Source organism: Zonotrichia leucophrys, unplaced genomic scaffold (assembly GCF_028769735.1).
Source record: "Zonotrichia leucophrys gambelii isolate GWCS_2022_RI unplaced genomic scaffold, RI_Zleu_2.0 Scaffold_40_478709, whole genome shotgun sequence".
Lineage (NCBI taxonomy): Eukaryota > Metazoa > Chordata > Aves > Passeriformes > Passerellidae > Zonotrichia > Zonotrichia leucophrys.
In genome coordinates, this window is record NW_026992245.1 from 243,129 (window position 1) to 267,329 (window position 24,201).

General features: G+C 36.7%; 1 protein-coding gene across 6 annotated transcripts in view; it reads right to left on the minus strand.

Moving 5' to 3' along the window:
• LOC135460415 (nipped-B-like protein) overlaps window positions 1–24,201 on the minus strand; it is a 169,560-nt gene that overhangs the window by 27,797 nt on the left and 117,562 nt on the right. For all 6 annotated transcript variants that reach the window (XM_064737228.1, XM_064737225.1, XM_064737227.1 and 3 more), the window contains 14 exons: window positions 20,733–20,915; window positions 17,808–18,005; window positions 17,590–17,661; window positions 17,416–17,505; window positions 15,363–15,466; window positions 13,768–13,854; window positions 11,355–11,586; window positions 10,916–11,067; window positions 10,480–10,560; window positions 9,318–9,418; window positions 5,672–5,810; window positions 5,388–5,470; window positions 3,716–3,848; window positions 1,753–1,896 (listed from right to left, as the gene is read on the minus strand). In XM_064737228.1, coding sequence (XP_064593298.1) covers window positions 1,753–1,896; window positions 3,716–3,848; window positions 5,388–5,470; window positions 5,672–5,810; window positions 9,318–9,418; window positions 10,480–10,560; window positions 10,916–11,067; window positions 11,355–11,586; window positions 13,768–13,854; window positions 15,363–15,466; window positions 17,416–17,505; window positions 17,590–17,661; window positions 17,808–18,005; window positions 20,733–20,915 — 1,799 coding nt within the window. The remainder of the gene's footprint in view (window positions 1–1,752; window positions 1,897–3,715; window positions 3,849–5,387; window positions 5,471–5,671; window positions 5,811–9,317; window positions 9,419–10,479; window positions 10,561–10,915; window positions 11,068–11,354; window positions 11,587–13,767; window positions 13,855–15,362; window positions 15,467–17,415; window positions 17,506–17,589; window positions 17,662–17,807; window positions 18,006–20,732; window positions 20,916–24,201) is intronic.

Here is a 24,201-nt window from a genome sequence, read left to right on the forward strand (position 1 = left end):
AAGTATTCAAATCAACTTGACAATCTATGACAGATTTCTATGAAAAAAAATCTGTTTAAAAATGTCAAAACAGAACAGATTTTCTCTTAAATCTAATTATACAATTCATGAGTCCAAACCACAACAGAGAGAGTTATAAGCACTCATCGATCATTGGAAATTATCCTGGTAATGATATCAGAGGGTAGAAGGAAATATCCAACAATCTAAATACTCAATTCAGCAGGAAAGAAAAATCTGTAGAGATATAAGTTCATTTCTGAATGAAAATAATAATTTAAGATATTTCTAATGATTAGAGCTGAATATGTCTACCAATGGATCTTAATTTTTTGCCATTTGGGCAACAAAGTGAAGCTTAGGTGTTGTGCACATTTTCAAGTAATTTGTTCGTATGTTACAAATCACTTATAAACAACACAGTCTACCCTGAGTAAATATACTGTATAATATACACTTTTCACAATGCCATCATTTATGTTAAGCTTCCTGAGTAAGTGAAAAAAGCTTTTAGTGCTCAATTGCCCACAGATATTTTATTTTCTGTGGATGCCAATGCCTAGTTTCTGCCTGATCCTGTAAAAAACTCAAAACAAATAGAAAAATTCAGGTCACCACTCACGTATGTATCTTTTTAGAATATCTTTCAATATTATTATATAACTTCTGGAGATAAGGAAAGAGAAAAGGATTCTTTTAAAGTATTTCCCTATGAAGTCTAATGTATAATTGGCAAAATCACTTGCAAACGGAGAATTACACCCCCTTAGCACATAGAAGCATAAATTACAATAAGCCATGAACATAAAGATTTGACACTATACATAGTCAAATATTCCAACTGACAAAAGTCATGGGAAGTATCAGCCTCATGAAGGAGTAGATGAATTTTGATACTTTATCTGAATGCCTGTAAATTGCACGAGTTTTACCTTCAAAACAAGTCTGTAACAGTCATCATAAGATACATATAGTAGATCTGGAGTCTTTTCAGGGAAACCACCTTGATATGACTACTCAACTTTAGATCTCATCATGCTGAGAACAATTAATAGTTCAGACAGAAAAGTATTTCATCCATAAGAAATGTACAAGTTCACATTTTTGAAAATACCCATAAGGCCCAAGATTTTCTTAATGTACTACAGAGAGCCCAAATGCACATACTGCTTTGTTAATTGCTGGCAATCTTGCAGATTTGGAAACATTTTGATAAGGAGCACTAACAGAAATGCAAATATGTATTCTCCAATGAAAGATATATGCAATTCTAGTAAAAAAACTCCCACGAAAATAACAACCCCCCTACACACACAACCAATATCAGTTCTATCACATAAAAACTAACCTTATAGGCCTAACAGTTTAACTCTCAAAAGTCTCTATATGAGTGCCATAAGCTCAATTACCATTTTGCAATAGCAAATGCACATACATGCATGCATGCATACACACACAAATATATTTTAAGGCCTCTTAAGACATAATCCAACTGTCACTCCATTATTTCATCTATATCCTCACCAGAAAATTGGTTTCATCATTTTAATTAACCATTTAAAATGATCACTAGGAAGATGGTGTGAGAAAGACATGAATTAACAAATGTGATACTTATAAATTGAGTATATTTGATTCTGAACAACAATGAAAACTCATTCCCCATAATTGCAGTTTTTCGCACATCTTTAAAATGTTTAGGCTTTTAAATAGATACATCTGAATCCAACTGGCATGGGATCTTTCACACACCTGTTTGAGTATTCTGGCTATAGAACCTTGATCCATTTTGCTAGTGACTGCATCTTTCCTGAGTCTTGCAGCTACAGTTCCAAGATAGTCAAGCGATGCAACTCTTAATGCCATTTCTGTAGATTTGTTACTGAACTGGTGAACCTAAGAAAAGCAGAATAAGCTGTTATAAAAACTATTTATTTCTGCAACTGAGATTCTTCTTACAAGACAGTTTGACCTTATTAAAAAGTCCACCTAATTTTCATGCTGCTTAAAGTTACGTTACTATTACATCACAGATACAGTCCTTACTTTAGAATAATGTTTTTTTCCTTTATTGAGTCTTTTGCCTTACCAATATGCCTGTTATAAAAATATATATTTTTAAAAATCTAAAATAAACTAGACATCTAGTAAAGCAGATATCCTTTGCAATAGTATAGCAACATAATACATCTTCCTCATTATTCACACAAGTATAAAGAAAGCTGCATTTTACCAAGAACATGACCAGAAAATATTTTCCAAATAAAAAGCTCAAAGTACTGCATTAATTGCATTTTAATACTGAAGAACAACTCTCAAAAAACATTACTACAAAAATATTCACATTCTGTAAAATGTCACAATCTGTAAGTAAATGTACCACTTGAAGACCAAACTTATAAAAGACCAAACTACTTAATTGTTTTCAGGTTCTGTGTTAAAGGAATAGTCCAGAAAAGTATGGGACTGGGAGAGCAAAGTCCCTCCCATTTTAAGTGAAGATCAGGCTCATGACCACCTGAGGAACCTGAATGTCCATAAAACCTTAGAGAACCTTCCAGTTCTTGAAGAGGGCCTGTAAGAAGCTGGAGAGGAAATATTTGCAAGGGCATGGAGTGATAGGACAAGGGGGAATGGCTTCCCACTGCCAGAGGGCAGGGTTAGATGGGATACTGAGGAGAAATTTTTTCGCTGTGAGAGTGGTGAGGCACTGGCACAGGTTGCCCAGAGAAGCTGTGGCTGCCCCATAGCTGGAAGTGTTCAAGGCCAGGTTGGACAGGGCTTGGAGCAATCTGGTCTAGTGAAAGGTGTCCCTGCTTGTCCACTGCAAGGATGTGGAATGAGATGAGCTTTAAAGTCTCTTCCAACTCAAAGTATTCTATGATTCTATGAATAATTACAGGTATTAGTCTGACTTTATTCCCAATGAATATGAATGAAACTATTGGATAGCATCCAAAGGAGGGTAATGAAGACAGTGAAGGGTTTAGAGGGGAAGCCGTACAAGTAGTGGCTGAGGGCATTTGGTCTCTTCAGCCTGGAGAAGAGGAGACTGAGGTCAGACCTCATTGTGGTCTACAACTTCCTTGTGAGGGGCAGTGGAGGGGAAGACACTGATCTCTTCTCTGGTGGCCAGTGACAGGACCTGACGGAATGGCTGGAGCTGTGTCAGGGAGGTTGAGGTTGGATATCAGGAAAAGGTTCTGCCCTCAGAGGGTGGTCAGGCACTGAACAGGCTCCCCAAGGCAGTGGTCACAGCCCCAAGACTGCCAGAGCTCAAAGAGTATTTGGACAATGTTCTCAGGAACAGGGTGGGATTGTTGGGGTGTCCTGTGCAGGACCAGGAATTGGACTCAATAATCCTTGTGGGTCCCCTCCAGCTCAGCATATTCTACGGTTCTATGAATATCTAAACTTATTAGATGCTACAGAATGGCATTTTTTAATGTGGAAAATGCCATGGAGTATTAGAAGAGGACATTAATGAGAAACTGTATACATATAACCTTTACTAAGTTCGTTATCAATGATCTTCTGACCTAAGTTTTATTTTCTATGCATTATGTAATAGTGATACATGTAAGATTTTCCTTACATGCTACATGCATGTGTCAACAATCAGAAAACACTCCTGCAATAGTTTGAGCTGAAATAAACACATTTCATTGTAATAAGAAACAAATTAATATAATAGTTAAGAACAAGTATCCCTTACCAATAGCCTTCCTAATAAACTAAGTAGCAACTCTGCAGCTGGCCATTCTGGTTTATTGACTGTGGAAAGAAGATCTTGAATAAAGTTCTCAAACAGTGGTCTGTAATCTTCTTCCCCTTGTTTACTGCCACATCTGTTTAAATAAAAATGCATGTTTGCAAGTGAATTTAAGAGCCATTTAAACTTTTCTTTTGATGCAAAGAGAACTAATTCTATTTTTAGCCAGAAAACCAGTCTTATGTAATTCCATAAAAAAATAACAAAACAAATATTAGCAGAAAATTTGTTTTTTTCCATTTACAGACAAATAGTTCAAACATTTATCACTTCAAGTTGCACTGCAAGTAAAGCAGTTAATCCAGGGTAGTAGAATTTTGTTACTAAGGTTTTTTATTTATTGTTTTGAGGTAAAGTCTGCATTAACTTGGATAAACAAAGTAGGTAAAATTCCAAAGCTCAAGCTAGAGTAGGGTATTTAGAAGGTGTTGTGTCCTTAAACCTGGTCTGACTTAACTCACAGAGATAAGGCATCTCAGTATTATGTTCCAGAAAGGTTAAAATCATAATGTTAAAAAATCAAAAGGTAACATATGTGATAGTGTTTCACCTATATGTGACATCCCTAACGTTAATTATATCAGAAGTATGCAGAGAAATGCAGACAAATTCATAATCAGCAGCAGAAATAGTCCAACACATTTCCTTCTAATTTTAGTTAAAAGAAAAGGTGGAGGTGTTGTAGTGCACTAAATAGCTTGTTTAGTTGGTGTTTTTACCTTGGGTGATGTGGAAATTTTACTGGGTATGTCAGGTTGATTCCCCCTTTCTTATCTCATGGTTTATCCCCATACCCCCCTTTCCCTCAGTGGTCTGTCCCACAGGTGGCCCCTCCCCTCGCCCTAATGGCATCCCGTTGGCCATGGTCCTCTTCCCCGTCCCCTTTCCCTGGGGTATAAAACTGCACTGCAAGGGGGCCACACCCTCTTTGCTACTTGGGTGGTCTCTGCCACAGAAGTGTCCTGTCTCAAGCTAATAAAGTGGATACTCGTCTCCATGTGGCGAAGAGCGCTTCTGGTCTTTTATCCTCCGTCTATGCAGTTCCGTGTGGGCTTTAGTCCTGAGCAAGCTGGATTTGGACTTATATAAAGCCCAGAGACTCACGGTTACTGCAAGATAGCTCATAAACAGCGTTTTGGCTTAACAACAGAAATCAACACGATAAAAAACCTCAGGACTTCTTACAAATCCTTTGCTTATTCAGGTTTGGTTTTTTTCTCTGCTGAGCTATTGACATTCCTAACTTTACCTAAATGAAAGTAATTTTAGGGTTTTTATATTTTGGTCCTTTTGATGACTGAAATAATCTGGTTTCATCGCTTAAATATTTACTCAGCCTTCTCTTCCATGTTTCAAATGAGTAAAAGATCCCTGATAAAAGGATCCTATATAAATTATCAGATAAATTCTTGAATGTGTTCTTAAACTCTGCAGACTGTTCCATAAGTTTTTTTTTCCAGACAGGTAGCTCTCTCAGAGATCTATAAAATATATTGTTATAAGTAACTTTATTAGTAGTCATTTAGGATTGCAAAGTGGTTTGGTTTGTCTTAAGGTGTGACATTTTATTTGGAGTTGGTTTCATCAATACACTAAAGAATGCAACAGTACTTACTTCTTAAGGAAAATAGAAAGGAAGTTTTGTGCTGTTCTCATGGCTGTTTCATATGAGTTAGTCATAAGCACATCTTGATCCACCTAAAAATAACAAGATGTATTTTTCTAATATTTTAGCATGCACAGAAATATAATTTCCAGACCAGCCTTTCTCATTCATCAAATAATTAGAGCTGACATAAAATTAAAAGGCTTGATTACTAGAGCACCATTATAAAATATTATACTACAGTCATTCCTGTAGCAAAAAAAAAAGAATTATGGCTCTTAAAAAAAACTTACTTTTTTGTTTGATTCCTCCTCTGAATTAGAATCTTTTTCTGTTGATGGCAAATGCACCACACACTGAATAAGCTGCAGAACTAGTGCTGTTACCATCTGAATATACATAGGCTCTCCATCAGTGTCACTGCTGTTTAATCTGTTAATAAGACAGCATTAGCACTAAAACTAAACAAAAAACCAAAAAAAACCCCCAAACCAAAACAAAAAAAAAACCAGATTTTTTTTCTGTCCTAAATAGCATCTTTCCTAAATAATAATGAAAGCTAGGAATCTGTGTTATACACATTTATCTTGTCATCTGCTCTCTTATGCAGTAAAAGATTTGGTCTAACTAAAATGGTAAGCATTATTCTCAGTCCAAAGAGATGAACTGAAACAGCTCACAGATGGGACATCAGTGTGTCTGTGAAGTTCAGCAGCAGAAAAATCTTCAGAAATATTTAATAAATCAAACACATCCATGCAAAGGCACTTACTAATAGGCTGATTCTGTATAATGCCATATCCATTTCCAACACAACATTAAAAAAATAGACCAACTTTGTAATAATAATTTATTACTTATACAATGTATCTGAAATGTGCAGGAATTTTAAATGAGAAATTAGAGACCATGACCTGGACTGGCTTCTACAAGAGTTACACCTATGGTAATCTCAGGTAGTGCAACAGACAATAAACTTCAGCATGCAAGACTGTCTTTTAAGTTGGTATGACCAGCATGAATACACTCTACCTCACATTTCTCCCTTTCCAAGTGATTTAACCTGATAAATAGTGTGGTGTTTACTACCCATATGTACATCAACACCACTTAATGTTGCCTTTAACAATATGAAAAGGTGATAATCTCTGACATAATTTTCCCTAAATTATCAGAATAATAACTGGACACAAAACAGATTGCAATTATTATCTTTATAAAATTATCTCTAACTACTTGTACAGAGAGAATATTTTCCTATAAAATTTTAGGTAAGCTGCACCCTTTATGACTATAGCCACAGACAGGGAATGTCCTTCAACAAGTTAGAGCTAGGACTCTAAAGATAAGCAGTGCAGTCATGGCCTTGAGACAGTAACTTCCTTATAGTAAAAGTCCCAATTCAAAGATGGTATCTACCATTTATGCTCCTGTGCCTAACACATTCCTATTTACTAGATCTCTCTGATGTCTATAAACAAAACAATAGGAAATACTAGGAATGCGCACTCATGTTAACATTAGAATTGCTGAATTCAACTTCAGTTTCCATGAATTTAATTTTCCTGGATATTTCCTGTTCATCCACCCTGGGTCAGACAACCTGTTTCATTGACAACTTGTCTGTCTCCAGGGAAAAGATGTATGGAAGCAAGGAACAAAATCAATAGTAAAACCAAATGTTTTAGAATAATTTGCAGCATCCAAACCGAATTTTAATTAAAATCCATCCCAGGTCAGGTTCTTTCTCTAATTTAACCTGAAACTATACTATTATTCAGAAGATGCACCAAAATCCAGCTGAAGCACTTAAAAGACAGTTAAAGCTAACTGAGCAGTTTCTAAATGAGACTCAATCAAAGGAGTATTAGATTGATTTCATGGAAAGAGTGCTCTGAGCATGTCTTTAAAGAAATTCAGCCAGAATTTTCCTATTATGCTTTAGCAATGACATTGTATAAAATCCATATAAACAGAACCAAAGCATTTTCCAAGAAAAAACTTTTGAATTCATAATAACATTACAGTCATTTACATACTTAGTGAGACAGATAAGATATTGCAATTACTTTGTGTTGGGGTTTAGGATCCTTTCCTTTCTTTCTCGAAAATAATTTTTCCCCAAATGTGTTGCTAGGAAACAATAACGACCATGTACTTAAGAGAGACAAAAGAAGTGGTCACAGATCAGGGGAGGGGTGCAGCTGGTTACTCTCTCTTTTTACCTGGGGATTTCTCTGGGAAGGGCAGAGATACCATGAGTATGGAATCGGGCTGGGGAAAAGGGGTTGGGTGCAGCCCCTAGCTCTCTTGTGCTCTCGGCATTGGGGGAGGCAGGAAGAGAGGCTGCTGTTGCCGTGAGGAGAATTTTTCACCACTGAGGGGCTCCATCTCCCGCTGCCTTTCTTCTACTGTGAGTGGAGCTTTGCTCATAAGAGTGGCCGTTGCACTGGGACCTCATTAACACTCTACTTCACCAAACAAAGGACCCCTCACCATCGAGCCCCTTTTCCCCCCAAGAGAGCCTGCTGTGCTCAGGAGCGGGACTGTTGCTGCCCAGCCCCCTGCCATATCTTTGCCACTGCTCCAGGTTTTTGCTACACTGTATGTAGCCCCAGCATCCCCTGCCTGCCAAGACGTCCCGTGTTCCCAGCTACAGCTGCAGAGCTTCTGATACATCTCATCTACCAACCCGGGATTTTGCTTGTTCCTGCCATGCCAACTTGCTACTTCCGAGAGTCCTGCTGGGGCACCGGGATTAACTGCTCCTGGGGGTTTGTAAAGCAAGCCCCTTTCCTATCCCTTCCTGTCTCGGTCAAGCTGCTATTGGAATATGAATCCAAATATAACCAGTTAGATGGTGCCTAGGCCAGTTCTGACCCTCGCTGCTGGGCCAAAGGCAGCACTGTGGTGTTTTACCCCAGAGATACCTTGGCTGGCGGCAGAGTGCAGCGGGGCACAAGACAGGACTCCGTTCTCCTCAGGAGAGAGAGCTTCTGGCGATAGTGGAGAGAAAGGGAGTGGATTCTGCTAGAAGGTTGCCAGATGTTTATTCCATTGGTACAGAGATGTCTGCACTGGGCCACTGCTGCTAACAGAATGAGGCCGCATGGTCTCATTAACATTTTAAGCTCAGGACAGGGGAAGGGGAGGGGACAGGTGAGCCACCAACCAGGTGAAGGGGCAGGGTCTCAAGGGACTAGTGACACCTATCACACGACGCCTTGCTGGTATGTTAGCCTGATTGACAGGGCACACTCAGCGAGGGGCGAGGGGGAAGGGAGAAGGTAAAACAGGATATTGCAACACACCACAACAAGCTGCCATTACCCATGTGGCCTCCAAGCTCGCACCACAGTGCCCCTGCAGCCGCGGGGGAATCATCACACCTGCCCTGCTTACCGGGAGTCACCAGCGCCCCTGCCGGCTGTGACCAATACTACACCAAAAGGGAAATTGTTTAAGGAGCAGGGAAGAGAGTTTATTGGGTTTTCTGTTCTTGTTTGCTGTTGCTACCATTGCTGTTGTTTGTTTGCCTTGTTATACATATACATACTAGTAAAGAACTGTTATTCCTTTTCCTATATCTTTGCCTGAAAGCCCTTTAATTTCAAAGTTATAATAATTTGGAGAGAAGGGACTAATATTTTCCATTCCAAGGGAGGTTCCCATCCTCCATAGCAGACACCTGTCTTTCAAACCAAGACATTTTGGAAGCAAGCATAAATATGATGGCATAAGAAAGTGATTATTACAAAATACATTTGTCAGACAATTCTGCTCTCACTGTAGAGGTCTTGAAATATCAACCTCTAACAAAACATAGCTCATGGAGTCACAGATTTTTAAAGAACAAGTTAACACTGAAGCCTAAAATCCTACATCTAAAAAACAGTAAATATTGCTGTCTACAAATTATCAATCTATGTCAGAATTTACCTGAAATTTCTCAAACTCCTCTTGCTGGTTGGTAGTCTTGCGAGGGAAGTGAAAATTTCTTCTAGTATTAGCTGTCTATGTTTTTCATACCTGGAGAACACCTATTTAACAGTAACAGAATTGTTAAAAAACTATTTGTTGTTACATAAAATATCACCTGTTAAATAGATTTAAAAATTATATATAGAAAAATACTCTTTACATGACATTTAAATAAAATATATTTAATGCATACCTTGCTTTAAATGCATTGCTTTGTTTTTTCAAAGCAGGCATTTCTTTATAAAATACATAAAACCCTTTTCAAATATAGCTTTTTTAATCTTCAAATAGCATAAATGTTTAATAGCTCTTAAAAATATAATGTGTTTTAAATTTTGTTGCCAATACTACAATACACTGAAAGTCAAACAGTGTAAGGCTAAGGTATCAGACTCCAGTATAGAGCAAAAGTCTGTGGTAACATACATTAAATGAGAACACATGTATAGTTTTAGAGCACATGTGAGAAAACTTAGCTTTGATGTTTGCTTGACATGACATATTAATTCAATTTATGGAGTCAGGATGGTAGAGTTTGCCTCTCCTTTTGTTCAGGAAGAATTACTTTTATAAATACTGGAGTACATAATCCTTACAAAGATGAAAAACTTTCACTTGAACAAACACATCTGTATGGCACTGCAGTTTTTCTGAAAAAATATTTAATCTGCCCCATGAATTTTTCACATAGCCACCTCTTCTGAGGAAAAGAACTTGTTCTATTATATAGTTGTATTATATATTATATAGAACTATCTTACTAGTTCTATGGCTTATACCATTGCATAAACTAATCTTAACAAAGAAGGTAAGAAAAATCACACTGTTAAGATTTCTTAAGATGAGGAAGGGGTTTGTGTTTACACTTTAAACAGCATAACCAAAATTAAGTAAATTCCTTGGCTTATGTAAGCTATTTCTTCCTATAGAGTACTCTGCAAATGGGAGGAGCTCAAGTAGCTTAAATATTGTTCCTAGATTTTGATACCAAACTGTGAAAACATGCAAGAATAAAATTAGTTCTAAGCTCCAATTCTCTACCAGCAAAAATATAGCCTATATAAATGCCCTAATAACTCTCAGAAGAACATGAAACTACTGTAAATTAAAAATTACTTACTGCAGTCACTAATTTGATGGCACATAGCTGTAGTTCACTGACATTTTCTACAAAGAAAGGTGTTATTCCCATAGATGATATCTATTAACAGAAAGAAGTTATTCTAAGTATATTTGACTATTAAACTGATATTTATGCATTTTCACAAGTAGATTATTCATTCATCGGGTAAGGTATTCAACAACATGTATTCATTCATATGGTTTACAAATAAAGTTACTAAAGGATATTTTAATACAATCAGATTCAACTTTTCTTAAGTGTACAATAAAAGCTATTTAAGATGTGAACATTACTACAGAACAAACTAGTCACTACTGTTAATAATTCAAAAGTTTGTACTGGTTTCATATTTCATGTCATTGAGACAGTTACACTTTACAGTCTCTGGAAAAAGAAAAAATTGTCAGACAAAAATTTTTCTAATAAAACTTACTTGAAGAATAGTTGTATCAGTGAGAAGCTGTATCTCTAGCAACTCTGACAAACTGCTGACAATGTCACAAACTTTGTTATATAACATCACTATAACTCTTTGCTTGTGGGTGGAACACTTGGCACGTTTTGCTTTTGAACTTAAAACACCACCTAGAAAATAAAAAATATCTTTAATCTTTTCAGTATTTCACATCAGATATTAGAAAAATGATAATCTTCCTCAAAAAATGTCTCCAAAACAAGTCCATGACTACAGCTTTGTAAATTAAATTTTTTACAAAAGAAAAACTATTTAGTAAAATCAGCTGGAAAGCAAGAATTTAATATTTTCATAATTGCTTTGAATTCTGGATCCAAGATTCTTAAAACCGTTCTTGAATACCTGCACCTCAAGATATGCATATGACAACAAAATGCAAAACATTTAGCATACTAACCGCCATGAGGATCCACTCTATACACAGGATCATACTGAGGATAGAGAGTGTTTTGCAAATGAAATTTTGTATATTGAATAACTCTTTCTATTACATCTTCAATATATACAGCTTTAGGCATATTTGGTGATGTCATAATATTGATAGCAGTAAGACAAGCATCAGCAGATTTTGTCACTCTCTCCATAATAAGATCTCTCCATAATCTCTCCTCATCTTCAGTGTCATTGTTCTGTAACAGGTGATAGAAAACAAGACTGTAAACTAGAAGTTAATTTTTTTTCCTTACCAAGTAAAATATAACATTATTTTAACACACACACATACAAAATGCAGTATTACCTTTGTGATACAAAAATAGTTTGGTTTAGAAATCAACAAATGTTTGTTTTATTAGTAAAAGGCTTGTAACCCTGTTGGGGGTCAGGTTTCTTTCCTTTTGTTCCTTTTTAGTACAGAATTTTTTCCCATAAGTTGCTAGGAAACACTAACACCTGGGTACTTAAGAAAAACAAAAGAAGTGGCCAAGTTCAGGGGAGGGGGGATCTGGTTGCAGTTCTCTTATCTGGGAGTTTCTCTCAGAGGCGTAGAGATACCACAAGAATTGAGCAGGTGAAAGGGCTGGGGCAGCTGCTAGCGCTTTCTCTCTCTCGGCTTTGGAGAAGGACAGTCGGAGCTGCTGCTTGGGGAAGGGAATTCACTGCTGCTGCTGGAGCCCAGCCTGGAGCTGCTTCTTCTGCTGTGAGGTGAGCCTCTGCTTGTGAGAACAGCCACTGAACTGGGACCTTATTAACACCTACCTCACTAAAAGAGGGACCTATTAACATCTGCTTGGGTGCCCGGGATCCTGAGCTTGCCTCTCCCGGCCCTGCTGGGAGCCAAGCTGCCGCTGCCCCGCCCCCGCTGCTTCTTCGGCACTGCTCCAAGTTTTCGCTGCACTGTAGCCCTGCACCCTCTGCCTGCTGAGACATTCTGCTGGCCCAGCTTGCTGCTTCTGAGAGTCCTGCTGGGGCACTGGGATCGACTGTCCCAGGGGTTTGAGAAGCAAAGCCTCTCTTCCATCCCTTCCCATCTCGGTCAAGCCACCATTACCACATGGTCCCCGAACTCGCGCCACAGCTCCCCTGCAGCCGCATGGGGATCATCGCACCTGCCCTGCCCACTGGGAGCCACCAGCGCCCCTGCCAGCTGTGACCATCACTACACCAAAGGGGAAAGTGCCTGCGGCCGAGAAGGCCGTTGCTGTGTTCCTGGTTCTGTTTGTTGTTAATGCTGTAGTTGTTGTTTGTTGGCTTTATTATACATACTAGTAAAGAACTGTTATTTCTATTCCCATATATTTGCTTGAGAGCCCCTTAATTATAATTAATTTGGAGGGAGGGGGTTTACATTTTCCATTCCAAGGGAGGCTCCTGCCTTCCTTAGCAGACACCTGTCTTTCAAACCAAGACAAACCCTAAGTTGCAGGTCTTCAATATCTCACTGTGTTCTTCTGGTAAATCACAAAGAAGCTTTCTGTGCATCATTGGGAAGCACTATGAAGGAAGACTGCCACAGTCTCTATTTGAGAATTATGTACCTTAATCAAAATCTAAACTCATTCATCTAGTGTTTTCTTCAGTGGCTTATACATACCAGTTGCTGCCTTGATCAGTCTAATTTTTGCCACTAGAGAGAATTCTTACACAAAAAGACTTTTAAGTCACACAAAACTCATGAGAATACAACTTTCTCCAGAGACCAACTCATCTATATCAATGGGTTTAAAACATGTCTTATCAAATATGACCGTATAAGAACTCAATGATCCTTGGGGGTCCCTTCCAACTCAGCAGATTGTGTGATTTAGATTTAGCACAGGGTATGGAATCTCTGTATTTCTGTGTTTCCACAAGTCATAAAACATACATGAGGTTAATTATAACCACACAGCACTACTGAAATATTGTAATAATGTTATTAATAGCAAAACCAAGTGAAATTTTTAATAACTTCTCTGGTACAGAGAAAAATAATCTTTCTTGCCTGTATAAAAGCACAGGCTGTTATGTTTCTTCCACTGTGGTAGGAATGTTTTATGGAGACATAGAAAAGTAGAAAAAAAAATACCCAATAGTGCAAGTTACACCAGTTACCATGAATACTTCAGGATGAAACTACAATATTTAAAATTAGGTCCAAAGATAACCTAATTTCTCTGAATACATGTTTACTATAGTAAAACATACTGAAATAATATAAACTATAATTTTACTTCAAATCTTTAAATTTGGAAATCTTTTAAGTCCATGCATATTAAATCAGGAATTCATTTCAGACACATGCAGTATTTGAAAGTATTACTATATAGGACTCAAGTGAAGAAAACCCTATTCTACACAATGGTGTGAAACAATGTAATTTGAAAACTCACATGGTTAAATAATGTGGAAAGCTTTGATCCATCTTGAATATTCTTCTCCAAAATATTCAAGACTTTTACTGTTTTATCTGTTGAGAGCTAAAACAAGAAACAAAACACATCAAGCAACTGTAGGAACATAAAGGCTTCCAGATTGTGGAAAAAAAGTCCAATCTAAGTATTGGATCTTGATTTGTCAGGTTTCTGACACAGCATGATTTAGAATGCTGATAACAGAATTAAACTAGTGAAAATATGTTCTAAGACTGCAATCAAACTTTATTTTCAGCCAGAAAAATACATAGAAATGTATTTTAAATTGCATAACTGTAATTATTGTTGTATAGTTGTATGCTTTTGCATTTGCTTCTAGAAACAGAAATTTACCAATTCTGAGTATCAATCCCAAATTCTAGCTGACTATATAGATCTTTATTACGACAAAATCCAAGTTCTATGGACAAGCAGAAATAAAATTCCCTGATACCTGAGTTCTAATAAAAAGGAGATGTATTCTCAATAATGGTTCATTTTAAAAATTAGCATGTTGAAAAAAGTAACTCAAATTCACTTGCTGATGTTTTACAGAATTGCAATTAAATAATCAGTAGAATACGCTAAACTCCAGAAGAATTAGTTTCATTCATCCAGATACTATTGGTGCTCACCTTTAGAAGCAACAAAATTCTGATTTTATGCATACATGTAAGTATGTATGTGAATAAAACAGGTAACAGAGGTTAAGGGTGAGAACTATCAGGAAACAGAAACACTCAGGCTAATATCATGCTACAAAGGAAGGTAGAGAGAACAAAGAAAAAGCCATGAAGAACATCTAAATCTCAGACTAAAGAAAACCCTTTAGCGTGACTTGTGTAAGTGGCTTCACGGACACTTCATAAACATAAAAAATGGTAATGAGGAGGTAAAGTAAGAATTTAATACAAGACTGCCCAAAGCAAATAGTTCTAGGAAGATAAGGAAAGCAAGAATACTGTTTCTAAACGTGTGATACCAACAGTTTTTGCCAACAGAAAGTTCCTTTGAACAGAAAGTGGGAGGAGTATGGAAAAGAAATCACAATATGCAGTCTACAAAAAATTAATCTTATTATCAGCTTAAGCATTAAATCTTTGAAGTTTGAAAGGACTCTTAGGTGAGAGGAAGAGAGTGGGCAACTCAGTGCGATGCTGGATGGACATCAGATATTTACATTGCACTAATGGCATATATCAGTAAGGGTGGATATTTTGGCCTTGCCAGCAGGTTCTGTTTTACTGTGGTTGCTCAACAGTAGCTGTAAGGAGCAAATTATGTGCTTTTGTGAAAGTAGATTAATTATTAGATTTTACTGCTCAGGCATGTGCTACCTATTGGCATATAGCGCTCTGAGTCAGCCCTAACACAGAGGACCATTTAAGTCTTGGCTTCAGAGACAGTAACAGTTAAGATGTGGGAACTTTTTAAGCACTTCAGCAGTAGCACAACTGTTCACATAATTTGTCACAGATATACCTGAAGAGGGTGGAATATTAGAGGGGGCACAATTTTTTGTATGTTTAACAAAATTTAATGTTCAAAAAGAGTTAAATACTATGAAGGTGTACCTTGTCCATAATGCCCATTGCCTTGATTTTTGCAGATTCACTCCCCAACTCACTAAGCTGATGCTTTCCCAGTAGCAGTTCTTGTGGAATCTCATCATCATCACCTTAAAAGAAATTAATTAAAAACTATCAATCACATTTCTAATAAGACTTAAAGGAAACCAGTATTTTAGAGTCAATATGAAAAAGCCAACTGAAGAAAAAGAACTCATTTTCCAAACAGCTAGCATATCATAGCTCCATCTAATGAAGACTGATGATGACAACTTTTGGTGGTGTTAAAATGACTACTTGTTAAGTATGACTGAAAGTCATAGATTAAAAATATTTTTAATCCAAGGTTGTAGACACCATAGCTGTAATGATTTGCTTATTAAGTTGCTCCCTTTGTTCTAGTTATAACAAAATTAACAAATTATCTGTTATCCATTTCAAAATAAAGTCATGTTGGTCAACCTGAGCTACTTCATCAGACACTTATGCTAAATTGACTTAGTTTCTACTGAAATGGATAAGGAGCATATAGTGATTCAGTGCCCCATCCATAAGAGAATAAGCACTCTGCTGCTGAATTGAAAAATCAATCTCTGTCAGGCCAAAGGCCACAAAAGATGCAAAATTATGTGCCTCAGAAATTACTGGTGTATTTGGTGTGTATGTCCAGGTTTTGGTAGCAGGGGTACTACAGGGGTGGCTTCTGTGAGAAGCTGCTGGAAGCTTCCCCCATGTCTAACAGAGCCAATGCCAACTGGCTCCAGAATGGACTTGCCACTGGCCAAGGCTGGGTCAATCAGAGATGGCAGTGATGCCGCAGGGATAATGTAGTTAAGAACAAAAAAAAGTTATTGTGCAGATGTAATTGGGGTGAGAATATGTGAGAGGAACAACTCTGCAGACACCAAGGTCAGTGCAGAAGGAGGGACAGGAAGTGCACCAGGTGCCAGAGCTGAGATTTCCCTGCAGGCCACGGTGGAAGACTATGGTGAGGCAGCTGTGCCCTTGCAGCCCAGGGAGGGCCACAGGGATGCAGAGATCCACCTGCAGCCTGTGTAGGAGCCCATGCTGGAGCAGGGGGATGCCTGAGAGGAGGCTGTGACTCCGTGAGATGCCTGTGCTAGAGCAGGGTCCTGGCAGGGACCTGCAGACACGTGGGGAGAGGAGCCCACACTGGAGCAGGTTTCTTGGTAGGACTTGTGACTGTGAGGGACCCACACTGGAGCAGGCTGTGCCTGAAACCAACCCCATGTAAGAGTGATCCATGTTGCAGCAGTTTGTGGAGAAATGTAGCCCTTGGGAAGGAGCCATGTAGGAGAAGTTAATGGAGAACTGTTTCCCATGGGAGGGACCCCATGCTGGAGCAGGGGAAGGACTCCAACTCCTGTCCCTGAGAAGTGTCAGGAACAATGGGCGATGAACTGACCATAAACCCCATTCCTGTTTCCCTGTGCCACTGGGAGGGAGGAGGCAGATCTGAGAAAGTGGAGGGAAGGTGTTTTTAAGATCTTATTTTACTTCCCATTATTCTGCTCTGATTTTGTTAGCAATAAATTCAATTAATACCTCTAATTCAAGCCTGTTTTGCCCTTGATGGTATTTGATGTGGGATCTCTCTAGGTCCTTATTTCAACCCATGAACCCTTTGTGAATTTTCTCTCCCCTGTCCAGCTGTGGAGGGGAGTGAGAGAGAGGCTTTGGTGGGTGCCTGGCATCCAGCCATCTTACATTAGCATTCTTTACAGATACATTTGACAGAAGATACCCTAATGATGTCCCAAAGTGGTATCCTTTCCACTCCAAGGTACTATTATTTGTCTCACTGTGATTTATGTCCCTTTTGGATTCTGCAGGGAGGAAGGAGAATATTTTTCCTGTAGTAGCAAATGAAATTGGAAAGGTAAAGGCCTCCACTAAAGGTAGAAGCCATATAAATGTGGTATACCACAGTGTTTTTCACAGGCTATTAAATCACAAAGAAGGAAATTTGAAAATATGGAGATGCAAATTCCTTTCTTGTGTTTTTAATTAAGCATTTTGAAAATTTTTGTCATATTACCAAGTGCTGTAAAATCCATGTCTTCTAAATTTTCCAAAATATTCTCTATTGAAGCAGCAAATCTTTTGAAAGTAGAAGAATCCATCATTTCTGGTGAAAAAGAAATGTATATATAATTATTTTATATACAAACCAGAAAATACAAACTATAGAAAATAAATATTCTAAAATTACCTTCAGGTGTTAGTTTAGGTTCATAAGCTTTCCTCTTCTTTTGTTTTTCTTTTTTCTTCATTTTTCTAGCTACTAATTAAGAGAATAAAGGATTGTTTACACTTTTTATGCTTATATTCAATATTACATGTAAAGATGTTTATTTTGAAATGTTTAACATATCCTTTAAAATGCACTAGTATTATGGAAGAAATTATTTGTTTAAAACCATCAGTTACCCTCACTGAGGCTAGGAAGAGGAGAATAATCATCCATCTCAGAGTCATTGGGACTGCGATTACGATAACGGCCACTACCAGAAGTCCTCCTTCCTTCATGACAATAACCACTTCTCCTGTGGTCACCAGAACTTCTTCTATCATGTTCTTCATACTCCCAAGCTTCATCTCTATCCTTTTTATGTCTTTTACGAGAAGCTAGAAATAAAATGCATTTTCATTATAAGGACAAAAATTCTACTTTTAATATCTAAAAATTATACATTTGCAAGTTAAATACTATCATATAGGTGTTCTGTAAAACAAGCAAACACTCTAAAACTATCATATAAAAATCTGGTATGGAATTATTCTAACAATTTCTACAATTCTAACAATTCTGAATTACATGAAAAAAGTACCTAAAACTGGGAAAGATGAGCAAACATTTAAAAATAAAAAATTACAAGGCATTTGTCATTTTATACAAAGGAAAGTAGAACAAATCAAAATAAGTTGCATCCTTTCATAACAGAACACTAAGGTTGTCTAAATTCTATTATCGGGTGTCCATGTTCCAATTCAGTGATTGCTTTGCCCATCTAACACAGTGAGTTCCAACGAGACTTGGTAACCTAGTTACTTAAAGATATTCTGTTCTGCCAAGACAACTAAAATTTTGTCTTGATATACATTGCAGGAGATTCAGTGTAAAGGAGAAAGCTGCAGTCACAATCCTGGGCCATGCAGCAAGTATATACCACAGAAGGTTATTAAAATCAGTTTTCAGTTAGGACCAAAAAGCCTCACACAACTTAATGTTGAAAGATTGGGACAAATGTTCTATACAAAACCAGAAACTTGGTGGAAATAAAGTGTGTGTGTAGAGGAGAATGGAGATTTCTTTGTTTTCAAATATAGTCCTGAAGGGCAAAGAGTGCTAAGATGTAACAAAAAAAGGATATGGAGAAAGGAGGTAATTTCATCCATGAAATCAGCCAACTCTCCATTATCAAAGGTAACAGGAAAGCAAGATGTCTAATGCAGACTTTGCTATGAAGATCAAAATGGCTCCAAAACATTACATTCTACACTAGAAGAGTTTATTATTCATGTGAACTTGCATATAGCAGCCCTGACATCTCTGTGTCTCTACCAAAGCCTCCTGAAGTTCAGAGAGGTATGACTGTACAGTGGGTCATTTCTGAGCAAAATGGCTCCAAGCATTCAGACAGAACTGGAACAGAACTGACAAGTTCTTTCCACAACCCCAGTTTATTGAGAAGAATAGGAAACATACCAGGATATAGTCAACAGTCAGCCCAGGCTCAGAACTAATGAAACCAATACTGAGCAAGAGGTGATACTAATGCTCTGCACGGCACCCTAGAGGGCTTCCACTTTTGAAAACTTCTGCAGAGAGGTGGTTCAAGTGTTAAAGGTAATAACTTAGTTCATGTTTTTGAGGCGTTCTGCTTATGGATCAGACTTGCTTCTGGAGGCAGTAGTCATGTTCACAAGGCCTGAGCTACTAACACTCAATTTTGAAACGTTTGAGAGTTAACTACAACTGAAGAAACAAAGAGCTGTCTGGGATAACTGAAGTGAGCATACTGGAGAAGAAAAGTAGTGGGTTTATGGGAAAAGACTTTACACATTTCAACTGATTCTTTTCCCCCATGAGGGAGTATTTTGTGGAGGTAGATTAAATCTGTCTCTGCAGTTTACAAATCATCAGTATCAATTTATGCTCTGTAGGACAAATTTTGACCCCAGCTATATCGCCATGAGAAAAGTAACTTCCAATATTGCTGTCCAGCAGAAATTTAAACTGATCAGTTTATCAATGCCGCACAACAAAATAGAACATGTTACAGATGTGCTGACTCTGCAAGGCAAATAATATGAACATGGGAACAGCTATTCACAGTTATTGCTCTACAAAGTTTATTTTGAAGCAGATAAAATGACTAAAATGTAAGTACTAATAATATTAAAGTTACTATTAATTTTTATACATAAAGACTACTCAGAATATAAACATCCAATTTCCTTCTAAACTTTGCCAAACATTTATGCTATAACACAGTTATCACTCACTGAATGTGATTTAATCAATTTTTAATTCTCATAATTTAATTTAATGAAATGCCCTTTCTTCATGAGATACTCAAAGAAATTTATCTTCTATAACAATAATTGTTCCATATTTTTAAAGTTCCATTTTGGACAACCAAGAGAATTCTGAAATACATATTTGTAACACTACAAATCTATTTGGTGTACTTGTCACAGATCTGTCGCAGACATCTTTTCATGAAAAATCCTTTCCTTAAGATTTTTCCTCCTGAGAAGCTGAGAGGCCTCAGGAACAAAATGTAAACAATGGTTATCTGCTGCTGTGGAATGCAACAGGTGGATCTGTGATTGGTCTCATGTGGTTGTTTGTAATTATTGGCCAATCACAGCACAGCTAGCTCGGAGAGAGTCCGAGACAGCTGCCTTTGTTATCATTCATTCCTTTCTATTCTTAGCTTAGCTGGCCTTCTGATGAAACCTTTTCTTCTATTCTTTTAGTATAGTTTTAATGCAATATATATCATAAAATAATAAATCAAGCCTTCTGAAACATGGAGTCAAGATTCTCGTCTCTTCCCTCATCCGAAAACCCCTGTGAACACCATTACACAGATCTTTCATTCTCTTGATCATTTTGTCTTGTTTTACCTGAATACAGTTTTACAGTATCCTTTGAGAAATATTATAATTTATTTTTAACCCAGATGTCCTCAATGAATTGTTTAGAAAGATGACCAGATCTCTTGAGTGGATGTAATGAACCTAGAATCCCTTAAAGCATATAATTACTGTGAAAGTTTTCCATAATTTACTTTACTCCACATATAAGAATTTCAACAGCCACTGGGGCTTATGTGTACTACTTACATTCAAAGGCTTCTTCACTGTCATTGTCTTCATCAGAACTGATTTCAGCATATTTTGGTTTCTCATTAACTGTGCTACGTTTGCGCTTGTTCATTTTCACACGTTCACAAAGTGGCATGGTGGATTCAATTTCTGCCAGGAGATCAGGTGGTAATTCCTTTAACACTGACTGATCTATGCTACCTATTAGTGAAGAGAAGAAGAACAAATGTGAACCTGGAGATAATAATAAAGGCTCAACACTACAGTCCTTTCTCAGGAACTGCTTAAAGTATATCCTCTAATAAATATTAGTGCAATGAGATATACTTACTTGTATGTATTTGACAGTTGCATTTATTGTTCACACTGCAAGTAGAATTTAACACAATATATTGCATACACATCTCCTTCCATAAAATATTTTGTTAGGCATATAAACAAATTTAAATTAGTGAATTTCCTTTGTAAAAAGACATTCTTGCTCTATTTCCACAAAATTTAGTCTTATTTTGGTTGATTCTCTGAATTCAGCAGGTTTTATAAGTGTATGTAATTTAAGGATTCATTATGCCTAATTAACAGTTCTGTTTATTCTCATTCAAATTGTTTAGTGCACACAAGACAGTAATCTTCCTATTTCCAGCAGACAATCTGTGGCAGAATCTGTGGGGTCTTATCCCTAAATACAGACAAAATCATTGACATTTCAATCTCTGCTTCAGATTTTTTTTCTTACCTCTTATTAGTAGTTTTATAATGCAACCCAAATTTTTGCTTGATTTTTTTACAAAACATAATTGAAATATTTTCATTTAATACAGAAAAACAGCAAGCTGAAACGCATAAGTTTTCTTTTCCACAGAGGTAAATACTTAGATATCATCACATGATTCTCAGCACATTTTGAAACTATGATTAGGCCCATATGGTCACTATAAAGGAATTTACAGTCAAAATATTTTACAAGTGACACAAGAAAACCAAATTAATTCAAAAGTATTTACTGGGGGTTTGTTTGATATCTTTATTTATCAAAGAACCTATTGCACAGATTTCAAGATTATTGGACTAAACTGTTAACCTTTTTCCAACAACAGAACAAATGCCTTTGTCATAAGTGCCTCTCTCTCCTTCCCAAGAAATAGAGAAAATCACCCGCCAATTGCTATACACACACAAATTCTCCAAGAAATCATCTTCTGGATGATAATTCACTTTTTAATTACATTAACTATATCACTAACATAACTTTCTAAAATTTATTTCAAATTTTAGACAAATATTCCATTTTCTAATCCAAGTTTAGTTCCTCCCCCACTTTAAACAACTTAAACTGGAATTAGAAGAGCCTGAATAAGAGAAAATAGTTTCCAGCAATAAAATGTTTTTAAAGTCTCATATATTACTGGTTTCACATATATCTACAATGAAACTAATGATCAGAACATTATTTTTCTACAATTCTCAGGTATATTTATCAAGTCATCCCATTTAAGTGCATTTTAAAAAGGATGTAGCTTAAAATATTGGAGTTTTCAAACTGAGGTAGGAAAAGTTATTTGAGGATAGCAAAAGTTGTTCCTGCTTCCCCCATGCTGTAGTCACTAATTTATTTGCTTTTAATTTCCATCCTTTGATAGTCACCACCTGACAAAGTTCTAAAATCCATAATATTGTTTTAAAAATGCTAGAAAACATTTCACGGTGTTGTTTACTATGGTGCTTTGAAATTATTAGTCTTCGTGGATTGGGCACTAGATTGAAGGTTGTCAGAAATAAGACAGCATGGACAGATCAGTTCCTCTGTGTACATCGGCAGCTGACTGGATGCCAGCCAGGTCTAATCTGGATACTGCATAGCCATGTCTGAGCAGTGGTATCCCTACACTAATACTCTTTGCATGCCTATGCAATGTCTGAACAGAGTTAGCATACATTCAGCTTCAGACTAGAGGAAAATTTGCACATACATGTTCAAGACAATTTCTACAGGTGAAATTGCTAGAGGGCCTCAGATCCTGGGTTATTTTAACACAGATTCTCCACGCACTGTCGGTAATTTCATTGAAATCAAGGGGACAATACACAAGAGCATAAAGCCTATAGGACATCTGGCCAAATATACTGCAAAAACCAGCTGCAAGGAAAGGAATGAAATTTGCGTTATGATTCGTACAGATGCTTAAATGCTTGATGGGCTAGATGTACTTACACTAGCAGGAGTATTTTTCTACAAATATATCTTTAAGTCTCTCCTAGTCTACAATGAAAAGTAAATTTAAACCCAGAATAATTAGTAAGACAGATTGCTTGGAAAGGAAATAAGAAAAGGAAATAAATCAGTAATGGATTGTATACTGATCTTGTCAAGAGTTCCGTAACCAAATTCTAATTCAATCCAATATCAAATTCAGTTTTAAAACTATGCCTGAATGTTTAATCATGTAATTTTAAAATTGTGAACATTTTGAGGAACTGTTAGAACAGAATTCATTCTTATTTTCCTTATACTGTGCACAAAGAACATATCAGTAAGACTAAAAAATGATATATTTTAAGTAAGAAAACCCAAAAAACCCACTCACCAAAACAAGAAGTAAAAAGTCACAAGCTACTACTTTCATACCTCCAAGGAATATCTATTCTTGCTTTCCTTATTGATTTTGTTCTGGAGGTAGAACACTACTCAATCTTAAAAAATAAGTCAATTACCACAGTGTTAATTATACATAAATGAAAAATAAAAATGCAAGTACATAGATGAAAAATAAAAAATGCAAGTACTGTAAATATTTGGAAAAATATTTCCTTTTCAAAAGTTCTAAGTATTCTATGTTCTCCAATATAATTTAAACTAATGCTTAAACTGTACTTTCTCCGGTTACAGATATTTCAGATGACAATATAAGCTTCCCCCTTTTTCTTTTATTAGGGAATATGAAAAGCTTTCTGGAATAAAGAAGGGAATAGCAGAAAAGAGAACAGTAAATTATTGCAAAGACCTCAATAATCTATCTATAAAGAGTTTTTGTCACATTGCTCCCTGGAATGAGTCTGCTGAATGCTCAGTTTGCTTAGCTGCTGAGGATTGTAAATAACCAAATCTAAAAAGTGTTTTACTCATGCAGTACACAGGAGCTGAGCATGACTGCACATGTATGAACAATTCTGATATACATGGAAAAGGACTCCCTGTCCTTTCTGAAGAATTTCAGGGATACTATATACTGTGAAACTTCAGTCAATATTTTAAAAATATTTATTAATTATGTTATTTTGAGTCAGGGCAACCCAATCTTCACTAGAAACATCTTACTAAATTCCATTTTTATAGGTCCATATTTTATAATAAATGTACTATTTGTAAAGAGTAATAGAGAAATACTTAAGGTATCCAGTTCACCATAAGAATCCAGTCTCATGGCAACAAACATTAGGTTATAAACCCCATACTAATGTCTTTTCAGTTTACAGGATATTTTTCAAA